Raw genomic sequence first — 24576 nt, 5'->3', positions numbered from 1 at the left:
TCGTCCATTAAGTTTAAAACTGTCTATTTTATGTGTATGAAGCTTTCTTAAAATACATTTTGTTGTTCTTTTTTCACTTAGGTATCACATCTATTCTGAGCAGCCCAAATGTCTCCTCCACCTCCTCCAGTACAGGCAAGATTCCTCTGTCATCCACATCTGCATCAGCAGTACCCTCTCAGAGCCCCTCTCTCTCTTCTGTTGCACCTTTGTTGCCTTCTTCACAAACCTCTACTGTCAGGCAGAGCACAAGTTCCCAGGTCTCCCCTCAGACTTCCACCCCAGCCTCTGCCCTGGTCCAGGCTCTCCACAGAGACATGGATTTAACAACAGACCCGGGACCACCCCTGACCTCCAAGAGTTTAGAATCTAAAATCCACAGCTTTCTGCAAGGGCACCCAGCTTTTAGTGCGTTTGATTCAGGTTTTTCTACAAACCCTGCCGGAGGGGAAAATCTTGCCCCAGTAACAAGTACAGAGAACCTGGGAGGGACCCCAGTGCGAGACGAAGGTGGAGGCACACCAACTCAAGATGAGATCATGGACAAGCCTACAGGGGTACAGTTCACTTCCAAAACAAGCCAGTCATCTAATAATCAAACAGCTCCCACTGCATACCAGAATAGCACTCAGAAGAACCTCGTCAGCTCCCAACAGCGAGCTCACTTGCAGCCAGGTGTCCCTCAGAATGGGCAGGTCTATCAGTTGCAATCAGAGGTTGGGGTTGCTGCTGCACATTACCAGCAGATTTCCGCACAAACAGGAGGGCCATTGCCAAGAGCCCCGGGCAGCACCACTGGCACACAAGCACTTGAAGGCTTTCAAGGGGTGACTGAAATGGGTTGGTTTAGTGACACCTACACAGAAGGGAGCAATCAGCAACCCAGAGGCTACAATTTGCCTGGAGAGAACAACACAGGACTTTATCCATACCAAGCAGAGCAAGCTCAGCAAGACCTCACCGCCCAGCAAAGCACCACCACAACGCCTGGTTTCTTTAGAAGCAACCTCCCCCCTGTCCCAAAATTACCACCTCCTCCCCAAACCTTTGATGCCCCTCCTTCTGTGACCAGTGGTGCAATCATTCCTCCAGATCAGCAAGTGGTTAACCATGCAGGAGAGTTGACTGGGGCCAGAGTGAGCGCCATCAGTGGGATGGTGGTGCATGACCATCAGCACAAGTCCATGTTTCACTCAGATGAGCCGCGGTATGAATATGACCCACCTCGCCCTCATCACCCCGAGGACTTACATCCTCACCCAGACAGCCTGCGATATCGAGAGGACCTTGATCGGTACCATGATGAGTTCCGCCACCGTGATGCACTAAACTTTCAGGATGACACTTACCACCCCCCAGATGATCCATATTACAGGCCTGGCAGCCCTCCACACCAGTACCCCAGAGGTCGAGGCATGACTCCCCCCCTCTCACCCTCAGAAGACCCTTTCTACGCCCATGACTACCAGCGACACAGCCCCCCTCCTCAGCATTACGCTCCTAGAAGACCCCCACCACCTCATCTTGACATCCGTCACCCAGGTGTACGACCTCTACATCGACCTCCCCACCCAGCACACCACCCCAGAGGACCCCCACGTGCACCCTTTCCTCCATTTCATGGCCCCAATCCAAGGTTAAGAGGCAAACGTCCAGGTCCAAGAGGAGGGGGAATTACTGGTCCAATGTTCCTCCCTAAAAGACCCTTTCCACCCCCAAGATACTGACTAAAGATGCTGCTTTGAGCTCTCATCAAATCACTGTGGATGTCATGAAAGCAGATGCAGGACTGCGTGCTACCTTGCACGTCACTCAGTTTTGAGGTGCACATTCTGCCATGAAACACCTCTGAAAATCTGAATCCACAAAGGTCAGTGGATCAAAGTGCAAATGCTGAGGTGGTTATCAGAAGACAAGATCATAATGAAGAACAAAATTCTGCATCTACTGGAAGAAAACATGATTCCAAATAAAGGATGTAGAAGAGGTTAAGCAGTGACAATGCTGAGAGAAGCGAAAGAAATCGGAGGCTCTGAGGGGGCTGCTGGGCTGAAGAGGGAAGGCAGAAGATTAAAGAAGATAAGAGGTGGATATATATATATATATATATCTATATGTGTATATATATGATTCACTTTTTGTTTTATTTGCTCCAGTTATAAAGTATTGCCATTAATATGTAATTGAGCATCAGTTACCACATAGATCACAGTGTGTGCATGGTATGAGCGTGTGCGTGCGGTCATGTGTAAGTCACCTAGTCGGAGGACGTTCCTCATTTTCTTCCAAGTTAAATCCAAACATAGTTATTTTTGCTAAGACAATAAGAACAGAAAGTAGTTGGTGCAATGTTCCTGCTGTTAATTAGTTTTTCAGTGAGCAGTTCTGATTGCTCCTTTTCCAAATCAGCAGTATCCCAGTAGCTTTTGGTAAAACATCAATTTGAATATCGCTTTGGGTATTGTAACCTCAGTGTATGCTATAGAATTCCTGTTAACTCTTGCATATTGGGGTAAACTGATTCCTCATTGTTTCGACTCCAAATGTCATATTTGTGAAATCATGCTTTCTTGACTAGTGCGAAAGATCTTTTCGGCGATAGTTTCACGTTTCGTAGAATCCCGTGAAGGAGAGCGACACAGGTCTTGTCCAAATGGCAGGAGAGCGACACAGGTCTTGTCCAAATGGCAGAGAGCTGTGTTATTTTTTTTCACCCTCCAACATCGACGCAGAAGAAGTACATTTTTGGGTGGAGTGAAGATCCTCGTCTTCATTTTCGTTTTACTTGTACTGACTAATAAAAATCTGAGTTTAAAACAATGTGTTGTTTCTTTGTTCCCTCTGACTGTTGGACAACTGCCCGAAACTCCTACCCACCATCTATATCTAACGTGAGCTGCCTCAGCTGGAGCACTCTCATTTAGGTGATCACCAAAGAAATCATCTTAATGTTTCTGAGACCATTATTTCAAATTAATTTACAGGATTATACTTGTTAATGTTAGATGCATTCATTATTTTGATAATGCAAATAATAGCTTTGTAGAAAGTCAAAGGTTCAGTTTTCTGACGTTAGACTGCTCTTACAAAGTAAAACTGTAGAAGGAGAAATTAAAATAATATTTCACTCAAAATCTGAGTTTTTAGTTAGCTGCTATTGATGCATCAACTTCTAAAAAGAAGAATGATGTCTCAAAGTCTCAGACTGTATGTCCTTGGATTTTAAATAATTGCAATTGTGTCTACATGGTCAAATGTCCATTCTGTGAAATGTTTCAAATCAGACATTAACTGTAACTTTATCTTCTAACTACGATCACGTAATGAAATAATAAGCTTATACTTTTCAAGTTTAAGAATTTTCAAGTCGGTTTACATTTCTCAGCGTTGGTAACTATCAGACTGAGTAGTCTTTTGTTGTTACTGTCCAACACCAGATCTGAAATGGGCCTTGAGAGAACATCAGTATTGTTCAGTTTGCCCAACGCTGATATTTTCAGTGAAATCTGTAAAATTCAAGTAAGCAAATGAAGTAATCGTGTTCTATCTGAACCTGTAGAGCTGTGGAAATATTTACCGTAGTTTAACTTCTTTAAGCTCTGCATCAGCAAATCCAGACTTGTTTATGTGAAGCGGTACCGCCTCAGCAAACATTGAACGTTGATGCCTTTTATTTTCACCCCTCCATATTTCCAGTAGTGGGTTGATATGTCTCCCCTTAGAGAAAAACAGCTTGGTTCCCCTGTGGCTCCACAAATTTTGCTGCTTCATCAGTGTGAGGCGAGAATGTCAGAGGCTTTTTATTTTTAGGCCAGACTGTCTCCACACTCAGTTTCAATGGGAAAGTTTGCCAAAGTGATAATCAGTAAGATTGATGAGGATATTACTAAACAAGGAAGAAAGCTCCAACGTGATTAATTATAAAAATAAAGTATAATTAATTATAGTTACTTTTTGTTGTTAAGTCACTAAAAGTTAGGTCACTGTTAGTCATCATATGAATTAAAGCGACAAATTAAGTCCTTTATACGACCCGAAAATTAAACTTCCGAATTTTAATTGATTAGCAAATATAGTAAAGAAACAAACAATAAACTATTGATTCCTTCTTTGAATTTTCTTTATTATTTAAACGATCGACACGTCGATCCAAACGAGCTGCCAATGAATGCCTCGGGGGTTAATTGAGACCTGCTTTTATTTTGTAAAGCTTTCGTTTCAGGAAATAGGAATCGATTTTTAACACGCGTGGAACCTTCTGGCTCATGTTACACTTTAAAAAACATGATTACATGAACAAAAAGTTCATTGTTGGCGTTTTTTGCTGATTACGGATGGACAGGTGAAGGAGGCAGAAAGTCAGTCTTTTTAAAAAAGAAAAGAAAAAAAAAACTCAACTAGGGAAACTAGGGAAAGCAGATGTCAGTAGATCTTTCTAGATCTACTGACTTTGCATTATTAAATGACACCCCCCCCCCCCCAACAAAAAAATAAAACAAAGCTATCTGGGTTGTAGTGTTCTTGAATGTTGCACATGCTCCCTCATGCACTATCTTTTGAATTTTAATTTATTTCTTGTTTCATCCCCTTCCCTCTGTTTTCTTCCTCAGGGATACAGAGCCAGATGTGAAGGCAAGCCTTCCCCACATGTTAACGGATGGAGGCCTGGAAGTGGGAGGGGGTGGAGGGGGGCTGAGCCGGTGCTTGATGCTGCGGTGGCTCTCCTGCTTGAGTCCTGAGCCGCCTCCAGTGATGGCTCCTCTGGTCTGACATGAGTGCAGTCAGTAGAGTAAGGCTATAGTTTACTACATCAGATGTTGACTGTCACCAGCAGGAAATCCAAACAAGCCGTACAGGCAGGGATGAAGTAAAATGCTGAAGTTGTTTCTGTTTCTGTCTTTGTCTTTGTTTAGTTGTGTTTGCGAGGAGTCACTGGAGAACAAAGGGGTTGGACTGAGGCCTGTGTGAAGTAAGTACAGCCAAGAGAATTAAATACTTAAATATGTTCACTCACTCACGCATACAATTACTTAGGTCAATACTAGATGTGAAAATGCCCAATAAAGTGAAATAAAGTATTATTGTTCATCTAAAATCAAAGCAAGGTGGTGTTGCCTGATTATTTACGCTAACTTGTAAAAACCTGGAGGTCAGTTTTTCATGAAGCTAAGAAATATTTGCTCTATAGTAGCAGGATTTAAAAAAAAAAATTTCTTGTTCTAAAAATTCAGGGAATTTTCCTCGCACATAAATGGAAAGCCCTTTTGGTTTGAGGACTATTACTCATAAATATTTTTCCCTCAGTTTATATGAAAAATTCAAAATTGCCAGAACTTATGACCACTTTTTAAATTATGCTTCATTTATTCCTTTGAAAACTCCAACCTGTTTAGTCAATAACTCAGCCCTTGTTTTAAGCATATGGAGGGAATATCATAGCTCAGCAGTTTTTGTTGCTCACCAATTTTTCTGAAGTATTTCTTAAAATGTAGTTCACAGTTTTCATTATTCATGTACACCAAAGACACTTTATTCTCCCTTATTTTTAGATGCAGGTTGAAATACTTTTGTTACCCAGACATACCGTATTATCCTGACTTTTAGCACCCACGTAAAGACAGGACTGGTGTTTTTGCAAAACTAGAGACTGAGCGACCCGAGATAAACTACAAAAAAAGTCAATGATTAAGTTTGAAGTATTTTACCATTGTTGTATCATCAAATTTAATTCCCCAGACACAGTGTCTTTTGCAAAGCTGCATCATAGCCACACATCATTGCTGGCAACATATGTTTTTGCAGATTGTCACCAGATGTCGTTGTTGGTTCCACTCAGAGTTGAAATCAAAATGCCATCCATTGTGAAAATGACACACATCACGTTTTCTGAGCTCAGTGACGTACATCATCTATTTCTCCCTGATCAGAAGTCAGCGTCTGCCACGCCTGCAGAGTGTACAGGCTTATACCGAGGCCAGGAGAGAGGATGGCAGATAGGAATTAGCGACTGATGGCAGATGGCAGTCTTAACGTAGGAGACAAGCTGATGAGATACTCTGCTGGTGGAAATAAAGGAATTAGAGTGGTGGCCTTAGTGGGATCTGTGCCCTGGGTTAATAATGCTGCTGTCATTGCTCACGCCGAGCAGGGTCCAGATCGTGACTCCTTTGAAGCGTCGCCGTGGTGCGCATGTCGGGTGTGTGCAGCCCGCTGTCATGTGGGCTCATTGTTTACATGCTGCCGAGGTTTTCACAGAGGGTGTGTACGTGTCTGTGTGGCAGGCTAAAAATCACGGCCCCGTCATTCAGGACCTGCCGTCCGTTACCGTCACCGAGTCACGGCTTGACTAAAGCCATTTCAGGACCACGGCCAGCTCCACGGCGAGAACAAAAGGCGGATTTACGTCTGTTGATGTCAGGGACCGTCTGCAACTTAACGGCCACACATCAAACGAAAAATATCACCCCTACCTGCCCCTGACATTTAGTGTATTCAGCAGTCCATCCAGATATTAAGGTTAAAGATTTTTACTTATTAATCTTTTTTTTTTTTTTTTTGCTACAAGCTTAATAACAAGTAGTCAGTACTTGCTGTCTGTACCTTTGGGTTTTGCATTTGGAGATTTGCGGCACTTTGGGATCTTAGGACAGACATTTCAATCATTTTTTCATAGAAGAGCTGATTTATCAGCGGACTAACTAATAATGAAAGAAAAAGGAAGGCAGTCTGTGTAAGAGTCGTGCAGTAGATTAATAACTGCCCATTTCAATTGGAGAACATTTGTCTGATTAGAATATAAATAAAACAATCTCCAGGTCCAATGTGTGTGGGTGGAGGGGGGGGTGTACACAAAAGTTTAAAAATAATGCATATTCCACCCTTTATCATCACGCCTCACAACCATGACTCTTTTTTTTTTTTAAACACTGCCACCGTATTTCCTCCATCTCTTCCCTCGGCCGCCACATGGCCGGTAGTTTCGCGACGGTCCCCGGCGACAGACATCACGGCTCGTACAGCCCAGGGGAGGGATGGAGAGGAGATGGACAGGGAGGGAGACACCGGCTTACGACGTCAAAGGAGCGCAGACACACACACAGGAGGAGAGGGAGAGGACAGCCAACCAGACTGCCAATTCCCCACGGTCCGCTGAAAGGAAACCGACATATCCGTTTATCTCCACACTCCTTTTAGACAAGCCACTGAGAGATTTCTTTATTTTATTTTTTTATATACATATATATATCATATTTATTTGGAGAGGGGAAAAAAAACAAAAACAAACGAAGCATCTGTCAGGAAAGAGCGCGAGGAAAAAAAAAAAAAAAAAAACAACAAGCTGATCCAGAAAAAAAAAAAGACTCTCATGCCGAAGAAAGGACCGTCGCTGGATGTTAGTTGTGTTATTATAGTGGGGGTGAAGGCCTAACTTGTTACAGGATTCAAAGACGCTCTCAGAGACAAATGAACTGAATAATTGAGCCTCAGTAACTACAAAACAGCGGGGGGACGAAGAAAGACATCCACTGATTCCGCCGATTCTTTGCCACGAGCGGCACCACAGGTATGATCCTTTGGTTTTTCCCCGTAGGAAAGAATAAACTGCATGGGTTTGTGTTTTGGGTGAGATGTGTAACATTATGTGCAGGTCATTGTTGTTGTCATCCACGTCTTGACAAAGAGAGCGCAGATCTCCAGCTGTGTTGACAGACACTGGCATGTTTCTGTTGGGGGCGGCCTAAACCAAATGAAGTGCCTGAAACATTGTGTTTACTACCATTTACTATGATGTCGCTACATTATTATCTTTTTTTTTTTCAGCAAAGAGAATATATCTTAGCTCTGTAGCTGAGCATCATGAATATTAATTACACATGTTAATATAAAACCAGGAATATGAAAGTTATGAGAGCATAATGTCATTTATTGCTATTAATCTTTATTTCAGAAAGATTTTAATGCAATCATTTCCCAGCAGTGGCATAAATTGCTGAAAATGGTGCAACAAATATGAATATAATTGTTTTTAAACCATTCTAAGATAAAATTACATCACTACTCCTATAGTATAGTCTGTATAGTTCATTTGGCACTTACAATGGAAGCTCTTTCATTCTGTGACAGGCAATAATGAATTCATAGTTTCATGTCCTAATATATCCCTTTAATATTCCGTATAGTAGTAGAATGTATGTGCTTTACTGGGATTACATTTGCATTCTAGTGAGGTATCTGTTATTTACTCCTAAAATCTAGCAGAGGATCAAGTCCGCCCTGTCTCTGAGGGAATAGAAACTATTATTTCAGCTTCCAATTCCCACTGAATGCTCCCATCTGCACCTCCATCCCAGACCTCCTGTTTGCACCTCCTGTGCAGTGTGAATTTAAGCCTGCAGGCTCCTGTCTGCTCCTCCTGACCGCCTCCACTCTGTCTATGTGCGTGTTTGTTATTATTCCTCCCCAGACTTCCCAATGAAGGAGCCTGACGCAATCAAGCTCTTCATCGGGCAGATACCCCGAAACCTGGAGGAGAAGGACCTAAAGCCCATCTTCGAGCAGTTTGGCAAGATCTACGAGTTGACGGTGATAAAGGACAAATATACAGGGATGCATAAAGGTAAGGACCAAGAACTCCCATTTAAAAAAATATATATATTTTGTCTCAGAGAGGCCAGTATGGGGGCTAAATTGTGCCAATGTAGTATTTTGTGTTGCGGCAAGATTTTTAAAAGTGCAAAACATGCAGTAATAGTAGTTGCTTTCATATACCATCGCGTTATAACTTCCTGTTCAGTATTGTTGAGTTATTTCTTAATTTAGCCATGTCCTCCTGGAGCCTCTTTAAGGGTCCCCGTGAGACCTCGGCGTTTAATGCACAGTTGGTGGAAAGTTTGTATCCTCAAAATATTTTAGTCATGGTTTCTGTTTTTGATTACACAGAAAAAATAGCATTGACTCATCTTTAAAAAAATTGAGGTAATGAATCATACTATTTTTAAGTTGAATCAACAAAATCCCATTAATCTCCATGAAAAAGTTAAGGAAGGCAACAACAGATTAAAGTTTTTTTCCCTTTCTTTTGTTTAGCTATGGCTATATACATAAGTGCAGTGTATTTTTACGCTCTCATGCTTTACAAGATATGGTCTACTCATTAAGAGCAAGTAGAGTGTAGTTTAGTTTAGTGTGGTGACTTTGGACAGCAGGAAGACTGCCACAAGGGAACTAACTAACTATATTATAGCAATGGAGATGTGGAGATAGTGCAGTTGTGTAAAACACAAATGAACACACGCACAATGACTTCAATTGGTGCGTCACAGTGCACGCTGAGATGTTTTCCTTGACATCCACCTTCTGATGCCTCAATAGAGGGTTAGGGTTAGAGACACACTAACCTTAATCCTACCCTAACCCTGTTTTTAGTTTGTCTTTTCTAAAATTTTACAATAGCTGTTCTTCACCACCAATCACACACAATTTGATTAAATCGAACAGCCAACATTGAGTCTCTAAAATGAAAAATCATAGACCACAAAAACGATTAAACCTTTATTGGCCTTTTAGCATTGAGGAAATATCCAGAATGATCAGTACTTCTATGGTTTTTACAGTGTACAGTGTTGCACAGTGCTCTCCAGAGAGTTAATTACCAGAGATGTAGTTGTCTAGGGTCAATCTAAGAAAATGTATTTTGTCAGTCAGTAATTGGTTTCACGTGGGGATATCAGTCAGTTTGAAAGTGTTGGTGTCAGTCGTAATTTTACATCTCATGGTGAACAGGCTTGTCATGTTTTGGGAAAAAAGCAAAGCAAAACTCTCCGCAGATAAAATCCCTTTTGACTGACGGACTTAAGGTGGCAAGGTGATCTAAGCAAAACAATGATCCTAACTGTCATTTCTAATGCAAATGTAAGCCCAGAAAACAAAGGCTTTTAGAAATCCACATCAACCCTCAGTCATTTGGGAGACGTATAGGGCCAGGTGGTATCAGTCTTCTAACACCTATAACACCTATTCTGCATATATTTACATATTCATGATTTGTGGAAGCCCTAAAGGTTAATGAAGGCCCTTTTCTATTATGTGGGACTGCATACATTTTGCTTTAACAGCGTGATATTAAATACTCATTCAGACTGCTTGTCTCTGAATCGTCTCCAGGTATTATGATTTAATAATCCAATCGCTCTAAATGACAGTTGTTCGTTGTTTTTATCTCTTTTTTTTTTTTGGACCGTTTATTCAAGCAGCTTTAAATACACATTAATAATGATGGCCCAGTTCAAGGGTAAAGCATTTTTAGAACATTTAGACACATGCTGACCCAAAGCTAAAAAAAAAAAAAAAAAACTGAGCACATATATCAAATGGCATGATCAGTCACAGTAATGTTTCTGCCTACAGCCCTTCAGGGAAAACAGCCAATTGAGATTAAGTCACAATAACATGGCTCCGCTAACAATGATGTTATATATAGCGTGTGAGCCTGACATTAAAAATACATATGCTAATAGTTTGCTGATCTTCTACCATTTATCTTTGTCTCCAGGATGTGCCTTCCTGACATACTGTGCACGTGAGTCCGCCGTCAAAGCCCAGAATGCACTGCACGAGCAGAAGACACTACCAGGGGTGAGTGTGGCGCTGTCTTTTTGGGTCCTTGGCAGCCTGCATGTACATAAAAAGGGGCAGAATAACTGGCATGCTTGGCTATCTGAACCCACCACACAGACACACATGGACACACGGTGACACAGGAAAATTAACCAAGTTTGACGTGTTGGTCCGACTTCCCCCTTCAGCTGATATGCTCCAATAAAGGTCAGAGGCTGCACTCCCTCTTATGTTTCATATGTGATGCATCCAGACATATCCATCCAGTCAAGGAATGAGTCATCTTGCTACATGTCATGGGTCGAAAGAGACAGCTATGAGGCTCGCTGCTGGAGTGACTTTGCCAGTTCTTATTCTCTCTGATGTTTCTCTTTCTGTCTGTCTTTCTGTTTCTGTCTGTCTCCCTCGCTCACACCCCCTCTCCTCTCCTCTCTGTCTATCCATCTCTCTCTCTGAATTCTAATCAAAGTTAAACCTAGCTTTATTAGCATAGCCAGGCAGCAGGTGTGCTGCCAAATGACATTTCCAGAGCTAAATATGACATGACAGCCGCGTCTCTATAATAACCGGCTATATGAGAGACAAGGCGACAAGGCAAGGAATTACTGAGACAGAGTGTGCTCCCAGACTTGCTAGTGCTTCCTCTTTTACTAACAAGGCTGTAACCCTGTTTCCTTTTGGTTATTTTTGTTGAAATCTACATCATTCACTTCTTTTTTTTTTTCCCCTCTCCTGAAGAAGTTGGCCATAGTTTTTAGGAGAAGATTGAGGAAACAGGTAAACAACATATGGCTGGAAAAAACTATCAATCAATCTTTTTTTCCTAGTTGTATAATTTAAAAAATAAGCTCATAAGTTCTCAGAACCAAAGACAATGTTGTCATCGTGATTCTTTTGTTGTCCTTGCAAGAGTCCAGACCACAAAGGTTTTTAATTTAACATCACATAAGACCAGGAAAACTGCTTGCTTGATTATTTAAATCATTGATGCTTAATCTTTTGTCAATCGACTAATTATTTCGGTAGCAGGGTGGTGTTGTAATGGCAGGCAGGGGTTTACTGAGGGAGGCAGAGGCAGTCTGAAGGAGCAGACTGTTATTAGGGTGGCAACAAAAGAAATCCTATTGCTAGCTTGACAGTAGCGTGACCTTCCTGACCTCACGTAGGGGATCAGCAGGATCCAATGCCCCATGTCTAAAGCCCTCTTCCCCCTGTGTTTCTACCCCAGCGGTTCTCCTCCTCACCACCTCTTACCTCTAAGCCGTATGGAACAAGCTAAACCCTCCTGTGTTCTCTCAATCCTTACTTGCCCTCCCCCTCCTGTGCCAAAAGGGAAGGGAAAAAAAAGACGAAAACCATCTTATTAGCTCCATACACGCCCACATGGACAAGAACTGTTTCCCACCCCTGCTACCAGCTGTGGTGTAATTGTCATCTAATTGCACCTGCACTGCCAAAGAATAATTAACTTTGGCATCTCATGGTCAGAGCAATACAAAAGAAATAACATGGAAGCAATTATAAGACTGAAAGAGAGAGCTAAAATGAAAGCACACCTGAAAGTAGAGAAAGCTGAAGGATGTCATTAACACTCAGGGCTGCTTTTTACCCCCCTTTTTTCTAGCATCTCTCCTCTTTGGGAAGCAGGAGTTGGACTTACTGCCTTTTTTTTCTCCTTGCTATTTTACTGATGTTTATTTCTCAGCTAACAATGGAAAAGAAGAAAGAGGGGGAAAAAGAAAGAAGTCAGGCAGGGGCGAACAGATGGTTGCATTGGAGTGGCACCTGGCCCTGTGTTTAATTTCAGGTGAGAGAGTCCATCTCTTAGACGGAGGGGGAGGAAGAGTGTCAAAAGCACATTCAGCCCAAAGGGGAGAAAGAAAGTGAGAGAATGACGGCAGACTAAAAAAAGGCAGGATCAGTGAAAACATTCACTGTGAGTGCAGAAACTGAGGTTGGGGAGAGGAAAAAAACCCAGCAAACTATAGACTCATTCTGTCCTGTGCGAACATCTCGTACTCTTGTCCCCTCTGTTCTTATCACTTTATCTCTGTGCAATCTCAGGGCAGTTTGTCTGGCCTAGTCAGCTGTTGTGAGGCCCACAGAGACAATAACAGCCAGTTATGTCACATTAATAGAAGCCATTTTACACAGCAACCTCAAAAAGTAAGCTGAGATTTCAGCTATTCAAAATAAATACCCATCGAACGAGCCAAACTGGAGCTGTTTGCAGTTTGATTTCACGCGGAGCTGAAACACTTTGACGCAAAAAAAGTTAAGCTTCAACTGTTTTCACCATCCATTGAAGCAATTCTTTGTAAGAACAAGTGGCCAACATCCACTGAGTCCAGCACTGACTTTGTACATATCTTATGGTTTTCGTTGTGATAGTCATGTCTGTAAGGTGAATATAAAGGTGTATGTAGCAGCTGGCTTAATTAGCTTAGCATAAACACTGGGAATAGCAAGAAAGAGCCAGTCATTGGATTGTCCAAAGGTACCAGCACTTCTGAAGCCCACTGATTAACGTGCTATAACATGTTTATTTAAGGACGAGACCGGCTGTTTCATTTGCTAAGCTAATTAAAAGCTAATTAAGCTAATTAAAAAATTAGCTATTTGCTCCACATTCTACGTTCAGACATGAGAGCAGTGTCAATTTTATCATCTACTTTTCAGTTGTAATGCATGTACGTAAAATGTCATATCTTTTGCTGTAATCAATGAGGACGAGAACAGTTTAGCTGCAGCCCTGAAGCTCATATCTGGTTCAGTAGAGATATAATATATTGTTCATCATCAAAAGTCACTTACTTGAATTAATATTTGCAACAACGCCTCGCCGTTTTTAAAATTCAATAACTGTTTAATAGTGCGACTGTGGCCAAGTAAGAAAGTAGCTGTGTGTGTGTGTGTGTGTATGGTGTGTATTTGCATGTGCAGCGGGGGAAGGGAGGGCAGGTGTTCACATTAACTGGGTTTAATGAAGGGTGTGTGCTTTTGTGCGCGTGTTCATGCACGTTTGTGTGTGTGTGTGTTAAGTCTGTTTGCTTTTGTGTGCATGTGTTTCCGTGGAGAGTACACATCCGAAGATATGGATGAATGCATGGATGGATGGAAGTTCTTGTGTTTATTATGAGTTCTGCTCAGGTTTCTTCACTATCTGCATTGTGTTTGTGTGTGTGTGTGTGTGCGTGTGTGTGTGAAATCTGTGCTGCAAGGCCTTCTGTGTTTAAGCTGCCCATACGAGAGCAAAGAGCCTTCTTTGAGTGGAACATCTGACTAAGCCTGACATTTACTCAGCCATAAGGACTCAGAAGGAGCAGACAGAGGGGTTTTATCAATAGTCTGAAATAAATGCATATGCTAAATATAGCCCCGGCTTTTTACACAGGATATGAGATGGGAAGTTGTACAGCCAGAATGTTGTGATCTATGCCCTCAATACCTGAGCAAACACTCTGGGCCGTGACCAGTTACAGGGTGTTCTCTTATATACCTGTTAGCATCGAGGACTTTGTTGACATAAATACAAATAAATACATAGAATCTTCAGTGTGATGAGGGAGAAAAATGACAAAAACAAAGTAGATGCTCAGATTTGGTCCACTGGGGCACAGGGAACATGCTATTTTGAGTATCTGACAATGAGCAGATAAAACAGTGCCTCCATATGTAGCCTGTATTTGATTTCCGTGAGTCAGAGGGATGATGATGAGTGCAATTAGCGCGCCCCAGAGCAAAAGTGCTCACGGGATGAACGTATCTGGCATCGATTCATTTACATGTGCATGCATATCAATGCGCTGTGGGGACGACCAACGGCACAGAAAGGGCCCGCTCTCTATACGTCACTCTGAGCCAACTGTAATGATGAATGCAGATTGGATTTACAGAGGTGGTAAATGGCTCTGAATTAGAGAGACACTGGATAAATGAAGGAGGAGTGGGGCAATAAGTGAGGGTGGGGGGAGGGAAGGAAGAAATGAATGAAAGTTTGACATAATGAACAGTGGGTGGCAGTGAGGGTGGAGGGGGTAGGTGGTGCATTGAGGCAGTGTGTTTATCAGCTTAAATACAGACATCTGTTACTGAGTAATAGTGTGTTTTTTGGGGGTTGGGATGTGTGGGTGCAGGAGTGTGTGTGTGTGTGTGTGCAGGCACATCAGAGTTGAACACACACAAAAGTGGGAAGGGGCTGTTTCACAAAAAATCATTCGGCTCTTTGAACTCTTCCTGCAGGACTGGTCATAGCATGAATTCACACAGTGGAGTTAAGGTGTGTAACAAATTAAAAAAGGCAGAAAAAAAGTACACACACGCACACACACACACATCTGTCCATGATTCAGTTTTTTCCCATTGTGCTCCACTGAGTTGAGTCAAACATTTGACATGAATATGTAAGAGTCTGAGGAGACAAAACAATTGAACTCCGGTGTTGTAAGAAATTTACTCTGATATTGAGTTTCCTCACTTTGAGGGCTTTTTGTTGACTGTGCGACAGAAAGGCTGATAGTGGACAGACCAGTGAACCCTGTAGGAGGAGGAGACAGCACTGGGAAGCAGCTTTGACACTGAAGACTGGATCATTGATTAAATATTATTGAGCTGTACAAGCGTTGTACTGTCAGTCTCTTCGTGTTTGATTGATTTAGTGACTGGTTAAATTCAGGAGAAGGTAGAGTTTCTGTCCTGCTTTGTGTGCTCACCCACCCGTGTGTGTGCATGCATCTGTGTGTGTGCATCCATGTGTGGAACATTAACAAATCGTAGTTGTGCATATCTGCTTTTCTTTTTGTTTTGTTTTGTTTTTTTGTCTGTGCCTGTGATGCTTTGTTCCACACTTTATGTGAGTTCCCAATCATCTGCTTCTATTAATCTCCCTTTTTTCTGTCTTTTTTTATGGGGGGGCTTGTGTATACCAATTTCCACCTGTGCTCCTTCTTTCCCCTGGGTGAATTCACAAGTGCGTCCCTGCGTAAGTACTTGCGGCAAGGAGGTGGATGGGGAGGCGAGGGAGCGAAATCATCAGACACTGGTAGAGGAACAGAACAGAGAGACGAGGGAGGGAGAGAAGAGGAGGAGGGAGGGGCGGGAGGTGGCAGGTTGATTACGGTCGCAGGTCTCGTTGCCTGGAGACGGCGGGGACGAGGGATGCCAGGTTGCTTGGCAACCGGCACAATGCAATGACCAACCCTGTGTGATGGAGCGGAGGGGAGGAAAAGACGGCAAATTGTCTTTGTGCCCCCCCCCCCAATCCCCACACCCCACCCAGCTACACCCCCACACCCACACCACCAGCAGCACCATCACCTCCAACTCTGCCTCCCTGCTCTAAATGTTGTTGAAAGAGCAGAGGAGATGGTCTCTGCTGATATACTTACCATTCACAGTGGCTGCTTCTCTGAGAAGACAAGCAGAATAGATTTGAAATTGGGAAAGAAAACGGGCGACAGAAATGTGTCACCCTCACACAGCAGCAGCAACAGCGGCAGCAGCAGTCTGCTGTATGGACGCAACAACACCCAATGAGCTGAACTGAGAGATCTGCTCTATGGGTCACTACAGAAAGGCGGGAAAAATATCATAATCAATACGCTTCACCCACTCTGACTGTAAACGATTGTCTTTCTAAAACACATTTATGTTCCCCTAGTTATTGAAAATGCATTTGCACCGCAGCAAATGCCACTCCTCGGTGCATATGGATGCTGATGGCAAAAGGGAGGGAGGGTCATGCATAATGGCGAAGGGGTCGAGCTGTAATTTGATTGGATAATCTATGGATTTAATATCTCATAATCCTTGCAAAATCCCCAGTGGCATCACAGAGCTAAAAGATTAAGTATGTGTAGATGTGTGCTCATGTAGCTGTGGCTGACGAGAGCAGACAGAGTGTGTGTGTGTGTGTGTGTGTGTGTGTGTGTTGGGGGGGTTGGTTGTCTGACTGTATATAATATCTGCGCAGTGCTTGGAGATTCAGGGCAGGGGGAGGAAGAAATCAAATAGTAAGAACACACTACTAAAATGAGCTGTTCATCAGACCCCTTTTCCTGTTGTGCTGTCTCTGCACAGTATGGGACTGTTTTTGTAAACAAGCCTAAGAGAGAAAGGGGAGGGGAGGGGAGCAACAGGAGGAGGAGTGAAGAGAGCAAATTACTGTAAAGTGTGTGTTAGTGGTTTCGGCTTAGAGGGAGATATTTTTCTCCCTGCTTCTGCATCTGCTCTCGAGGCAGCGCCAACATGCAACAGGCACAACCGCTCCCTCCATCCTCTTTTTTTTGTTCTGTCTCTCATTGTTCCTTCCTCTCCTTGCACCCCCACCTTCCCTACACACACACCTCGCCCTCCCACCCATCTAATCCCTCTATCTTGCGACCTAGAAGCACCCTTTGTCCTCCTCATTTGTTTTTCAGCCATCTCTTCCGCACGTCGCTCAGGGCAACCTTGTTTACCTGATGGTGGGGTTCTCATCACCGGGGTTGTCATGACGATGGCCATGTGAGCACGGTCTTCGTCAAAGCAGCAAGGCCTGTTGCCGTGCCGATCTGAAGTGGCACAGCCTTGATGCCTCCACTTCTCACTGTTTTCCCTCTTGTATATTCTAATTCCAATCTCCTGAGCCATCTGCTGCGCCTTTCCTTATCACCGCCGCCACCGCAGCCTTCTCTGTTTGTCTTTCTGCACTAAAATATGGGCCATGGGATTTTTTACAGGTGTCATTCAAACATCCGAACAGTCGAAGATGTCACATTAAAACACCACCATCAGGCTGTAACATCAGATATGAATTATGCTTTATCTTTGGATCAGAAAAGTCCCTGATCTAATCAGAGTCTGGTTTTAAATTAGATCTGGATTGAAGATGTACATACTGTTATATTGCAGGCAGTATACAGGGTGAAAACATATCGTGTCCTCAGTATTTGTCTTTCTTTTTAGCATCTCTCCCCCCCCTTTTTTTTTTTTCCCCAAACCATTCTGGTTATGAAAACCCCACAGGGAGGGGTATATGCGAAAACATTTACTCACACTTATTTAAATTTAGATCTATGTCACATCCCCTGATGATATTTTATCATTAAAAGAAAAAACATATTACGTTTCTTTAAAGCTGCTTTCTTTGCCTCCAACTGCAAACCTCAACGAAACATTTGCATAAAAAAAATGTAGTGCTTAAACCATTTTTTTTAATAAAATGTGTAATGTAAGTTTATAAGCTGAAGATGCATCATGATTTATATACAAAGAGAAACAAGAGTGAAATGAAATCAGATAGTAACCACAGACCTTAAAATAAATAAATAAATAAATAAATAGAAGGGGGCTGCCCCTGCAGGATTCAATGTACGTAATTAGATAAGAGTCTGGCTGAACCGTGACAGTTAAACTTACATGCAGTTTTATATTCAAAACTAATAAAATCCAAAAATATATGCACAGTTGAATATAGAGTACTGTGATAAATCAACACGTGCTGTGGTTGATACGGCATGTACTGTAGGTGTTAAAGTGGAGATAGAGATAGAGTAGTGTTTAGTATAGTGCTGAACGCTGGACAAAGGACAATGAATGGACCCTTTTGTTCTGTCCCGAGTGATATTTGCTGAGAGCTTTCATGCAAAGTACCCGAATTTCATCATGTGGGTTCCAGTCGGGGTGATGCTTTCTCCACTGTCAAAAAAAAAAAGTACTTCTAGTTTAATGTGAGAACAAAACTTACATAGCCATATCATAATTTAAACCAGTATGACTGCAGGTGCAGACCTCCATTTAGTTGATTGACATTAAAATGGTTTCGAGACTTTGCCTCTCCGTCTACTCCATCGTCAGATTAATTGGTGCGATCAATTGGATGCTCCGGTTGAGGAGACACAGGGGCCCTCTGCAGCAGGTGGTGTTGGTATTTCAGCAGTCGGTTCAGCACGGTGGTGTGGAGACAGCAGCGTTTGTGCATGTGGTCCTGTTGGCAGGGGCAAGGCCGCGGGGCCGATCAATAGTGTCTCTCCTGGTGACCGATCGCAGCAGATCAATCAGTGGCACAGGATCAGTGACTGGCCAAAATGTCACCAGCTCCATAATTAAGACCTTCATTAAGCCACAGTTAACAGAGTGTCGCTGTGTTGCTCTCACCTCGACTCCTCACACACATCCCCCACCTTCATCCTTTCTTCCATATGCTCATTTCCTTCCTTTCAATCCTCATTCCTTTTAGCTGCCTCTTGTTCACTCTTCCCTTTATTCTCACTCATCTATACATTACAAAGACCGAAGAACGGATGTGTGCTCATTCTTATATAGGGGTTTAGCGAGTAATAGCGAGGACACCTGTGAAGAAGTACTGAAAAAAAAAAGAACAATTTCAGCAGCATGTCTTTTGATGAATTATGAAAAATTTGTTTAATCCCTCTCTGTTTCATGTGTGCTCTACCTTTTCTGTGTTTGTTTTTTCCGCCTCGCTAACTCTGTGTGGCCTCGTCTGTCTCTGCCTCTCCGTCACACACAGAATCTCTAGCCATTCTGATGCTGTGTGCTCCTGTAATCCAGATTAGCCGGCGAGTGTTCTCAATCTTATCACTTCCACAATCCCGCGTGGGTGTGTGCTTTTCCTGGTTTTGTGTGATAGAGGGAGAAGGAATGATAGATGGCGGGATTTGAGCAGATTCTGAGACAGACTTGGACAGAGGAGGTACAGAGAGACACCGTACCACACTGTGAATGTAATACCATACATATCAGTTTCACAGCTGTGGAGAAGAGTTGGCATTATGGGCGGAAGGAAAGACATCAAATTCACAAACATCCATATGTTTATACATGTGTCACTATTAAATCATATTACGGCACTAATGGAAGGGCTATATGACAACATTTATATCATTTACTGAGGAATAGTGGCTACATGTGCCATAATCTATTATGTTTGCCGTTTTTCTTGTGTCCTATTTTTAACCCGTGGCCTCTGACTTTTCCAGATGAACCGCCCAATCCAAGTGAAGCCAGCAGACAGCGAGAGCAGAGGGGGTAAGAGACGCCTGTCCCCCACCCACATACAAAACACACAATCAGAAATATACATCTTCAACCAGTCTTTTATTATCACATTAACAGTTTCCCTCCAGTGAATGAAAGAAGAACATTTTTCAGCCTTTAAAAATGTGCAATTTGTCATAATGACAGTGATAACGCCAGAATCAAAGCAATATCTGCTGATATGAAGGACATTTCTCAAAACTATAAACTACATCGTGCATAGAAAACAACAATACTTTATCTTTCCTCCTGCACATTACTATTTTAACAAATTTCTAATTTCATAAGGGATTATCAGATTCAATTACCCGTCAAATGGCTGCTTCATGGCTGACAGTCTACACCTGAATGTCACACACTTTGCACGTTACGCTTTCTCAACATCTTTGGAGCTGTGTGCCTTTTTCCAACCCAATCAACAATTAATGATAAACGATCAATGATTTGATTAATTATTATGCAATTCAGTCCTCTCTTTGTTCATTTACTACAGTTCATATAAATTCTACACACATATGGGTAGCAAGTTACAATCAGTAGCATAGCCTTCATGGCAGATTTTGCAGCCACAGGAATCACTGAAAACTTGTGATCCAGTCGACACTCCATCACACAATCACCAGCATTATTTCTTTCGAAATGCAGTGCAGCTTTTTTTTTTTTTTTTTTTTTTTTTTGTGAGTAGAAAAGCTCTGATACTAGTTAGAAATTCTACTTTTCACTGTATCTTTGATTTACAAATGGGTCTTTTTAAACAGGGGACATTTTGACATACCACAGTAGGAAAAGCACGGGTGCAAATAATAAAACTAATGGTGGCTCTATTTCCCTTGCTTTCCTGTTATTGTACATGTCGACTTGCTGCCACACTGTCACAGCTAACCCGGGCACTTGAATCAAATGGAGCTATTGTTAATGTTTTGAGTGACACCTGCACTTTCTATACTATAACATGTCAAAATGTCTACTGTGAAAAAGGCTCATCCAGCAGCTATTTGTGACCTCTTACCTTCCCAATATTAACATTTTGAGTACACATTCTATTTTACTTTTGTTGTCATTGAGTGATCGTGTACTACACTACACGTGCATTAATAATCAGTGGCCATCTTGCCATCAGTGTATTGGTTCTCATCTATATCTCGATTGTATGACAATGAACGTGTCAACACTTTGAACGTACTAGAAATGGATAATTAATCACAGTCAAAGCAGCTGAAAGATGTCCATCTGTTACTGTGTTGGGTGGAAAAGCTCTGAGAGTGCACATAGACAACTTTTTATTCAAAAGAATCACCAAATTCTATTGTTCCTCGTTTCATTTTTGTTGGAAGCCACATCTTTGAATATAATCCTGTGTAATATCGGTATAAATGTAACAAAAACAATACAGAGAGTGACATCCTTATTGTGCCTCCACTCTCTAATGAATGGTTTTTGGTGTGTTGTGGTGCATGTTGGAGAATAGTCTGCAAAATTGTAACATTTGTAGTGAACAGGTTAAAACATGCCGAAATGCTGTCCTGATCCCTCACAGACGGGGACAGACGGAGCAGCTTCTCTGACAACAGAGAGGGTGACAAACATTTGAGTCGCTGCCAGATGCTGTTTGTTTGTTGTGATGTTCATGTTACTGCACTCTGGTGGCGCTCCAAAGTACGGCATCCTGACGTCCACCCTGCTTTGTAACCGCTTATCACACTGTTGTCTCTCTATTATTCATGCATGTATGGTGACTTGGCACTTCTCCCTTTTTTTACTCCCCATTTTCACTGTCTGCATCACCCACTCCCACATTTCTCCCTCTCTAATCTCACTCATGTCATCCACACGTTATCCTATTTTCTCCTCTCCCATCTTGGCGTTCTCCTTCCCCTTAGAAGACAGGAAGCTGTTTGTGGGTATGCTGGGAAAGCAGCAGACGGACGCAGACGTGAGAAAGATGTTTGAGCCGTTTGGCAGCATAGAGGAGTGCACGGTGCTCCGTGGGCCTGACGGCACCAGCAAAGGTACTGTCACGAGCAGAAGATAACAAAGAAAACACTGTATGAGCGATGGTTACACACAATATCCAAACACAGCGCTGGATAAAAACACTAAAAGTTAGAACAAGTTGCCCCAAATCATGACAACAACAAATGTTGCTGTGTCCCCCTTACACTGCAGACCTAAATAAGAAATTGTGGCATGCTGATTTAATCATAGCACATACAGTGTTACTCACAATGCAAATTGTATATTTTCTCTAAAATAATGATACTTCCGTCTTCTGTCCGTTCTTTTAAATAAATAGATTTAAATAGCTTGTAAAAACTGAGACAGAATCTCTCATCATCTGGTGATTTACTCCAAATTTTTGCCCACGCACACTGACAAGTTGTAGATTCATAATATCGTTGAATTTTGGCTATAATTAGTAGTATACCCATGCATGTACGCAAATCCAGTGTGTAGGCACGTAGACATATGACCTGCTGTTAAGATCTGAAGCCTGTGAGCAATGCTCAAACATATTTGGAATTTGAAATTCCCCACACATAAGAGGACGAAACAAAATGTAACACCGCATCTTTTTTAAATAACAAGGCAGTTTTTCCCAGTTCTTAAAATGATGGAGATGTTTTTGGATAACATCACCAGCCTCCATCATTCCCAAAGCCTGCATTTCAGGAGTCCTTCAGCTTTTAAAGCAGTTTAGTATGAAACGATTATATCTGGAGTCCAAATTATGACAGTAAATGTGACATTGACTTTGTTTAACTGTTTTTATTTTCATCCATCCCTGAGAATTAAACCTGTAGCACATTATCACCACGTGAATGTAAATCACAACTCTCACCAACAACAACGCTAATGATATTTGCCATGTAAATCAAAGTCCGTCGACAGTTCAAATACAGATGCTAGATTTTTCTGCGTTTGTTGCATGAGGCATGACTAATGGTGCAATAGGTTTTATGGGTCAGAGCTAATGATGCGTTTGGTGGTTTACGGGCTGTGATTGATGAAGCAATGAATGTTTTGTGGACCATGTTTAATGATGCCTTAGTAGCTGATGAAGCGCTAGATGTAAGACAGCTACTAATGTATTTTTAAAGGAAGTAGTTTTCTTCTAGTGTGTGTGTGTGTGTTTCTGTGAGGCTCCGTTTTAACGGTGTGTCATTTCATGTAGGTTGTGCATTTGTAAAGTTCCAGAGCAACGCAGAGGCCCAGGCTGCCATCAACGCTCTGCATGGGAGTCGCACTTTACCTGTGAGTCACCCTCCACACGCACAAATACACCTAGTAACACATTCACATGGTTACATGGGAACTCAAATAGACACACTCAAATGCTTCAAATCCAGTCGTTTAGACACTCAACATGGTGACTCAGCTAATAGTAACCACTTCTTCTATCTGTCCCCTCCTCCACACACACACACACACACACACACACACACACACACAGAAACAGAATATAACAGAGGGCAGATTCTTTGTCAAAAATGTGCTTTGCTCTTTTTTTTCTGCTGGAGGTGATTTGTACTGTGGTGCTTTGGGGAAGCTTCACTAAATTAAAAGATTATTATTGATGCAACAAATTGCTTTAGAATTTTTTTTGTGTGTGTCTGTGTGTGTTGAACTAGAACAGAGATGAGAAGAAATAGAGGCTTGAGATGGAATAAAAGGTCCCTTGAACCAGGGACCCGATGATAACACAATCAGCTTCTTAATCCCCTCGGCCTGCAGGACATCTCAAGCATTACACCTGTTTTAACGAGACTGAGTCGAGACTTGCATTGATGTAGGAAGCGTCAGAGAAATGGGAGTTCTTATTCTCTGTCTCCTCAGGGCGCCTCGTCCAGCCTGGTGGTTAAGTTTGCCGATTCGGAGAAAGAGCGAGGGCTCAGGCGGATGCAGCAGGTGGCCTCTCAGCTGGGCGTCATCAGTCCCATGACCCTGCACCTCGGGGCATACAACGCCTATACACAGGCCGTGAGCAACACAAAATGACACATTTCTTTAGAGAGCAAATAACCTTATATTCAGTTTTGTTTTTATCCTTATCATCTTCTCTTAAATGTCTGTTCTCCTTTCCCTCTATTCCGCTATGTCTAATGTTACTCTAAATTAGCCTCTAATCTCATTTAAATAATTAGACAGCAATCTGGCCTGAACTATATCAGGCCTGGCTGGTGGTGGAAAAAAAAGATTAACAAAAGCATGACTTGTTTTCTTTATGTGGACTGATTTTAATGAAAGCAAGTCGAAATATAGATTTCAAAAGATGCAAAACGCATTTTTTGGAAAAGCTAAACTTCTCAAATTGATGTTTCAATGTCATTCTAGATGATTTTAACAGGAAAAAATTGCAATTTACAACGCAGAGTAGAACCATATCACCGCTCTCGTCTTTCCTCATTTACCATTTAGTGCAAATGGTTTCACATTTGGTTCATTAGCAGAAGTTCTCTACGTTTTCACTCTGCAGCGTTCACAAAGTGCTGCACTTAATTTAAAACTAAAACATAAACATTAGATAAAGTAAAATTGCTGATCAAATAAAGGAATTATCAATAAAGTGCAGGGCCTTCTAGATTAAAGCAGGAACATGCTGCTGGATCTGATTATAATCTAAATGACTTATTATAAACACTACGAAGCGCTGGTTTGTGAGAACAGAGCAGGTTACCGAGGACAAGTGGTCTGTGTTGTTTTTGCCTGCAGAGATCTGGCCTACAGATATATTGATTGATTGAGGGTCAGTCTGGAGCCATTGCAATTATATTCAACATGTAGTATTTTTATGACTTGACCGTGTTATTTGAGCTAGTTAATAATGAAGATCTGAGCCTAGTGTGTCTGTCTTTGCATCCACACACTACATGTCTTTTTTTACTTGACTTTACCACAACCTGAAAACACACACATTCTCTGAAC

General features: G+C 42.0%; 1 protein-coding gene across 6 annotated transcripts in view; it reads left to right on the top strand.

The window, feature by feature from the left end:
- LOC115051542 (CUGBP Elav-like family member 3) overlaps positions 1–24576 on the top strand; it is a 35262-nt gene that overhangs the window by 7456 nt on the left and 3230 nt on the right. The window contains exons 1-9 of one of the 6 annotated variants that reach the window (XM_029514995.1): positions 1738–2086; positions 4611–4789; positions 4914–4969; positions 8465–8617; positions 10553–10635; positions 19596–19644; positions 21537–21662; positions 22826–22905; positions 23488–23631. In XM_029514995.1, coding sequence (XP_029370855.1) covers positions 8473–8617; positions 10553–10635; positions 19596–19644; positions 21537–21662; positions 22826–22905; positions 23488–23631 — 627 coding nt within the window. In that variant the 5' untranslated portion in view covers positions 1738–2086; positions 4611–4789; positions 4914–4969; positions 8465–8472. Of the gene's footprint in view, positions 1–81; positions 2812–4610; positions 4790–4913; positions 5052–8464; positions 8618–10552; positions 10636–19595; positions 19645–21533; positions 21663–22825; positions 22906–23487; positions 23632–24576 lie in introns of those variants that run through there. The other 5 variants (XM_029514994.1, XR_003841276.1, XR_003841275.1 and 2 more) reach the window with 5 other exon arrangements.

The sequence above is a fragment of the Echeneis naucrates genome, chromosome 11, assembly GCF_900963305.1.
Source record: "Echeneis naucrates chromosome 11, fEcheNa1.1, whole genome shotgun sequence".
Lineage (NCBI taxonomy): Eukaryota > Metazoa > Chordata > Actinopteri > Carangiformes > Echeneidae > Echeneis > Echeneis naucrates.
This window is presented reverse-complemented; position numbering and strand designations above follow the sequence as displayed.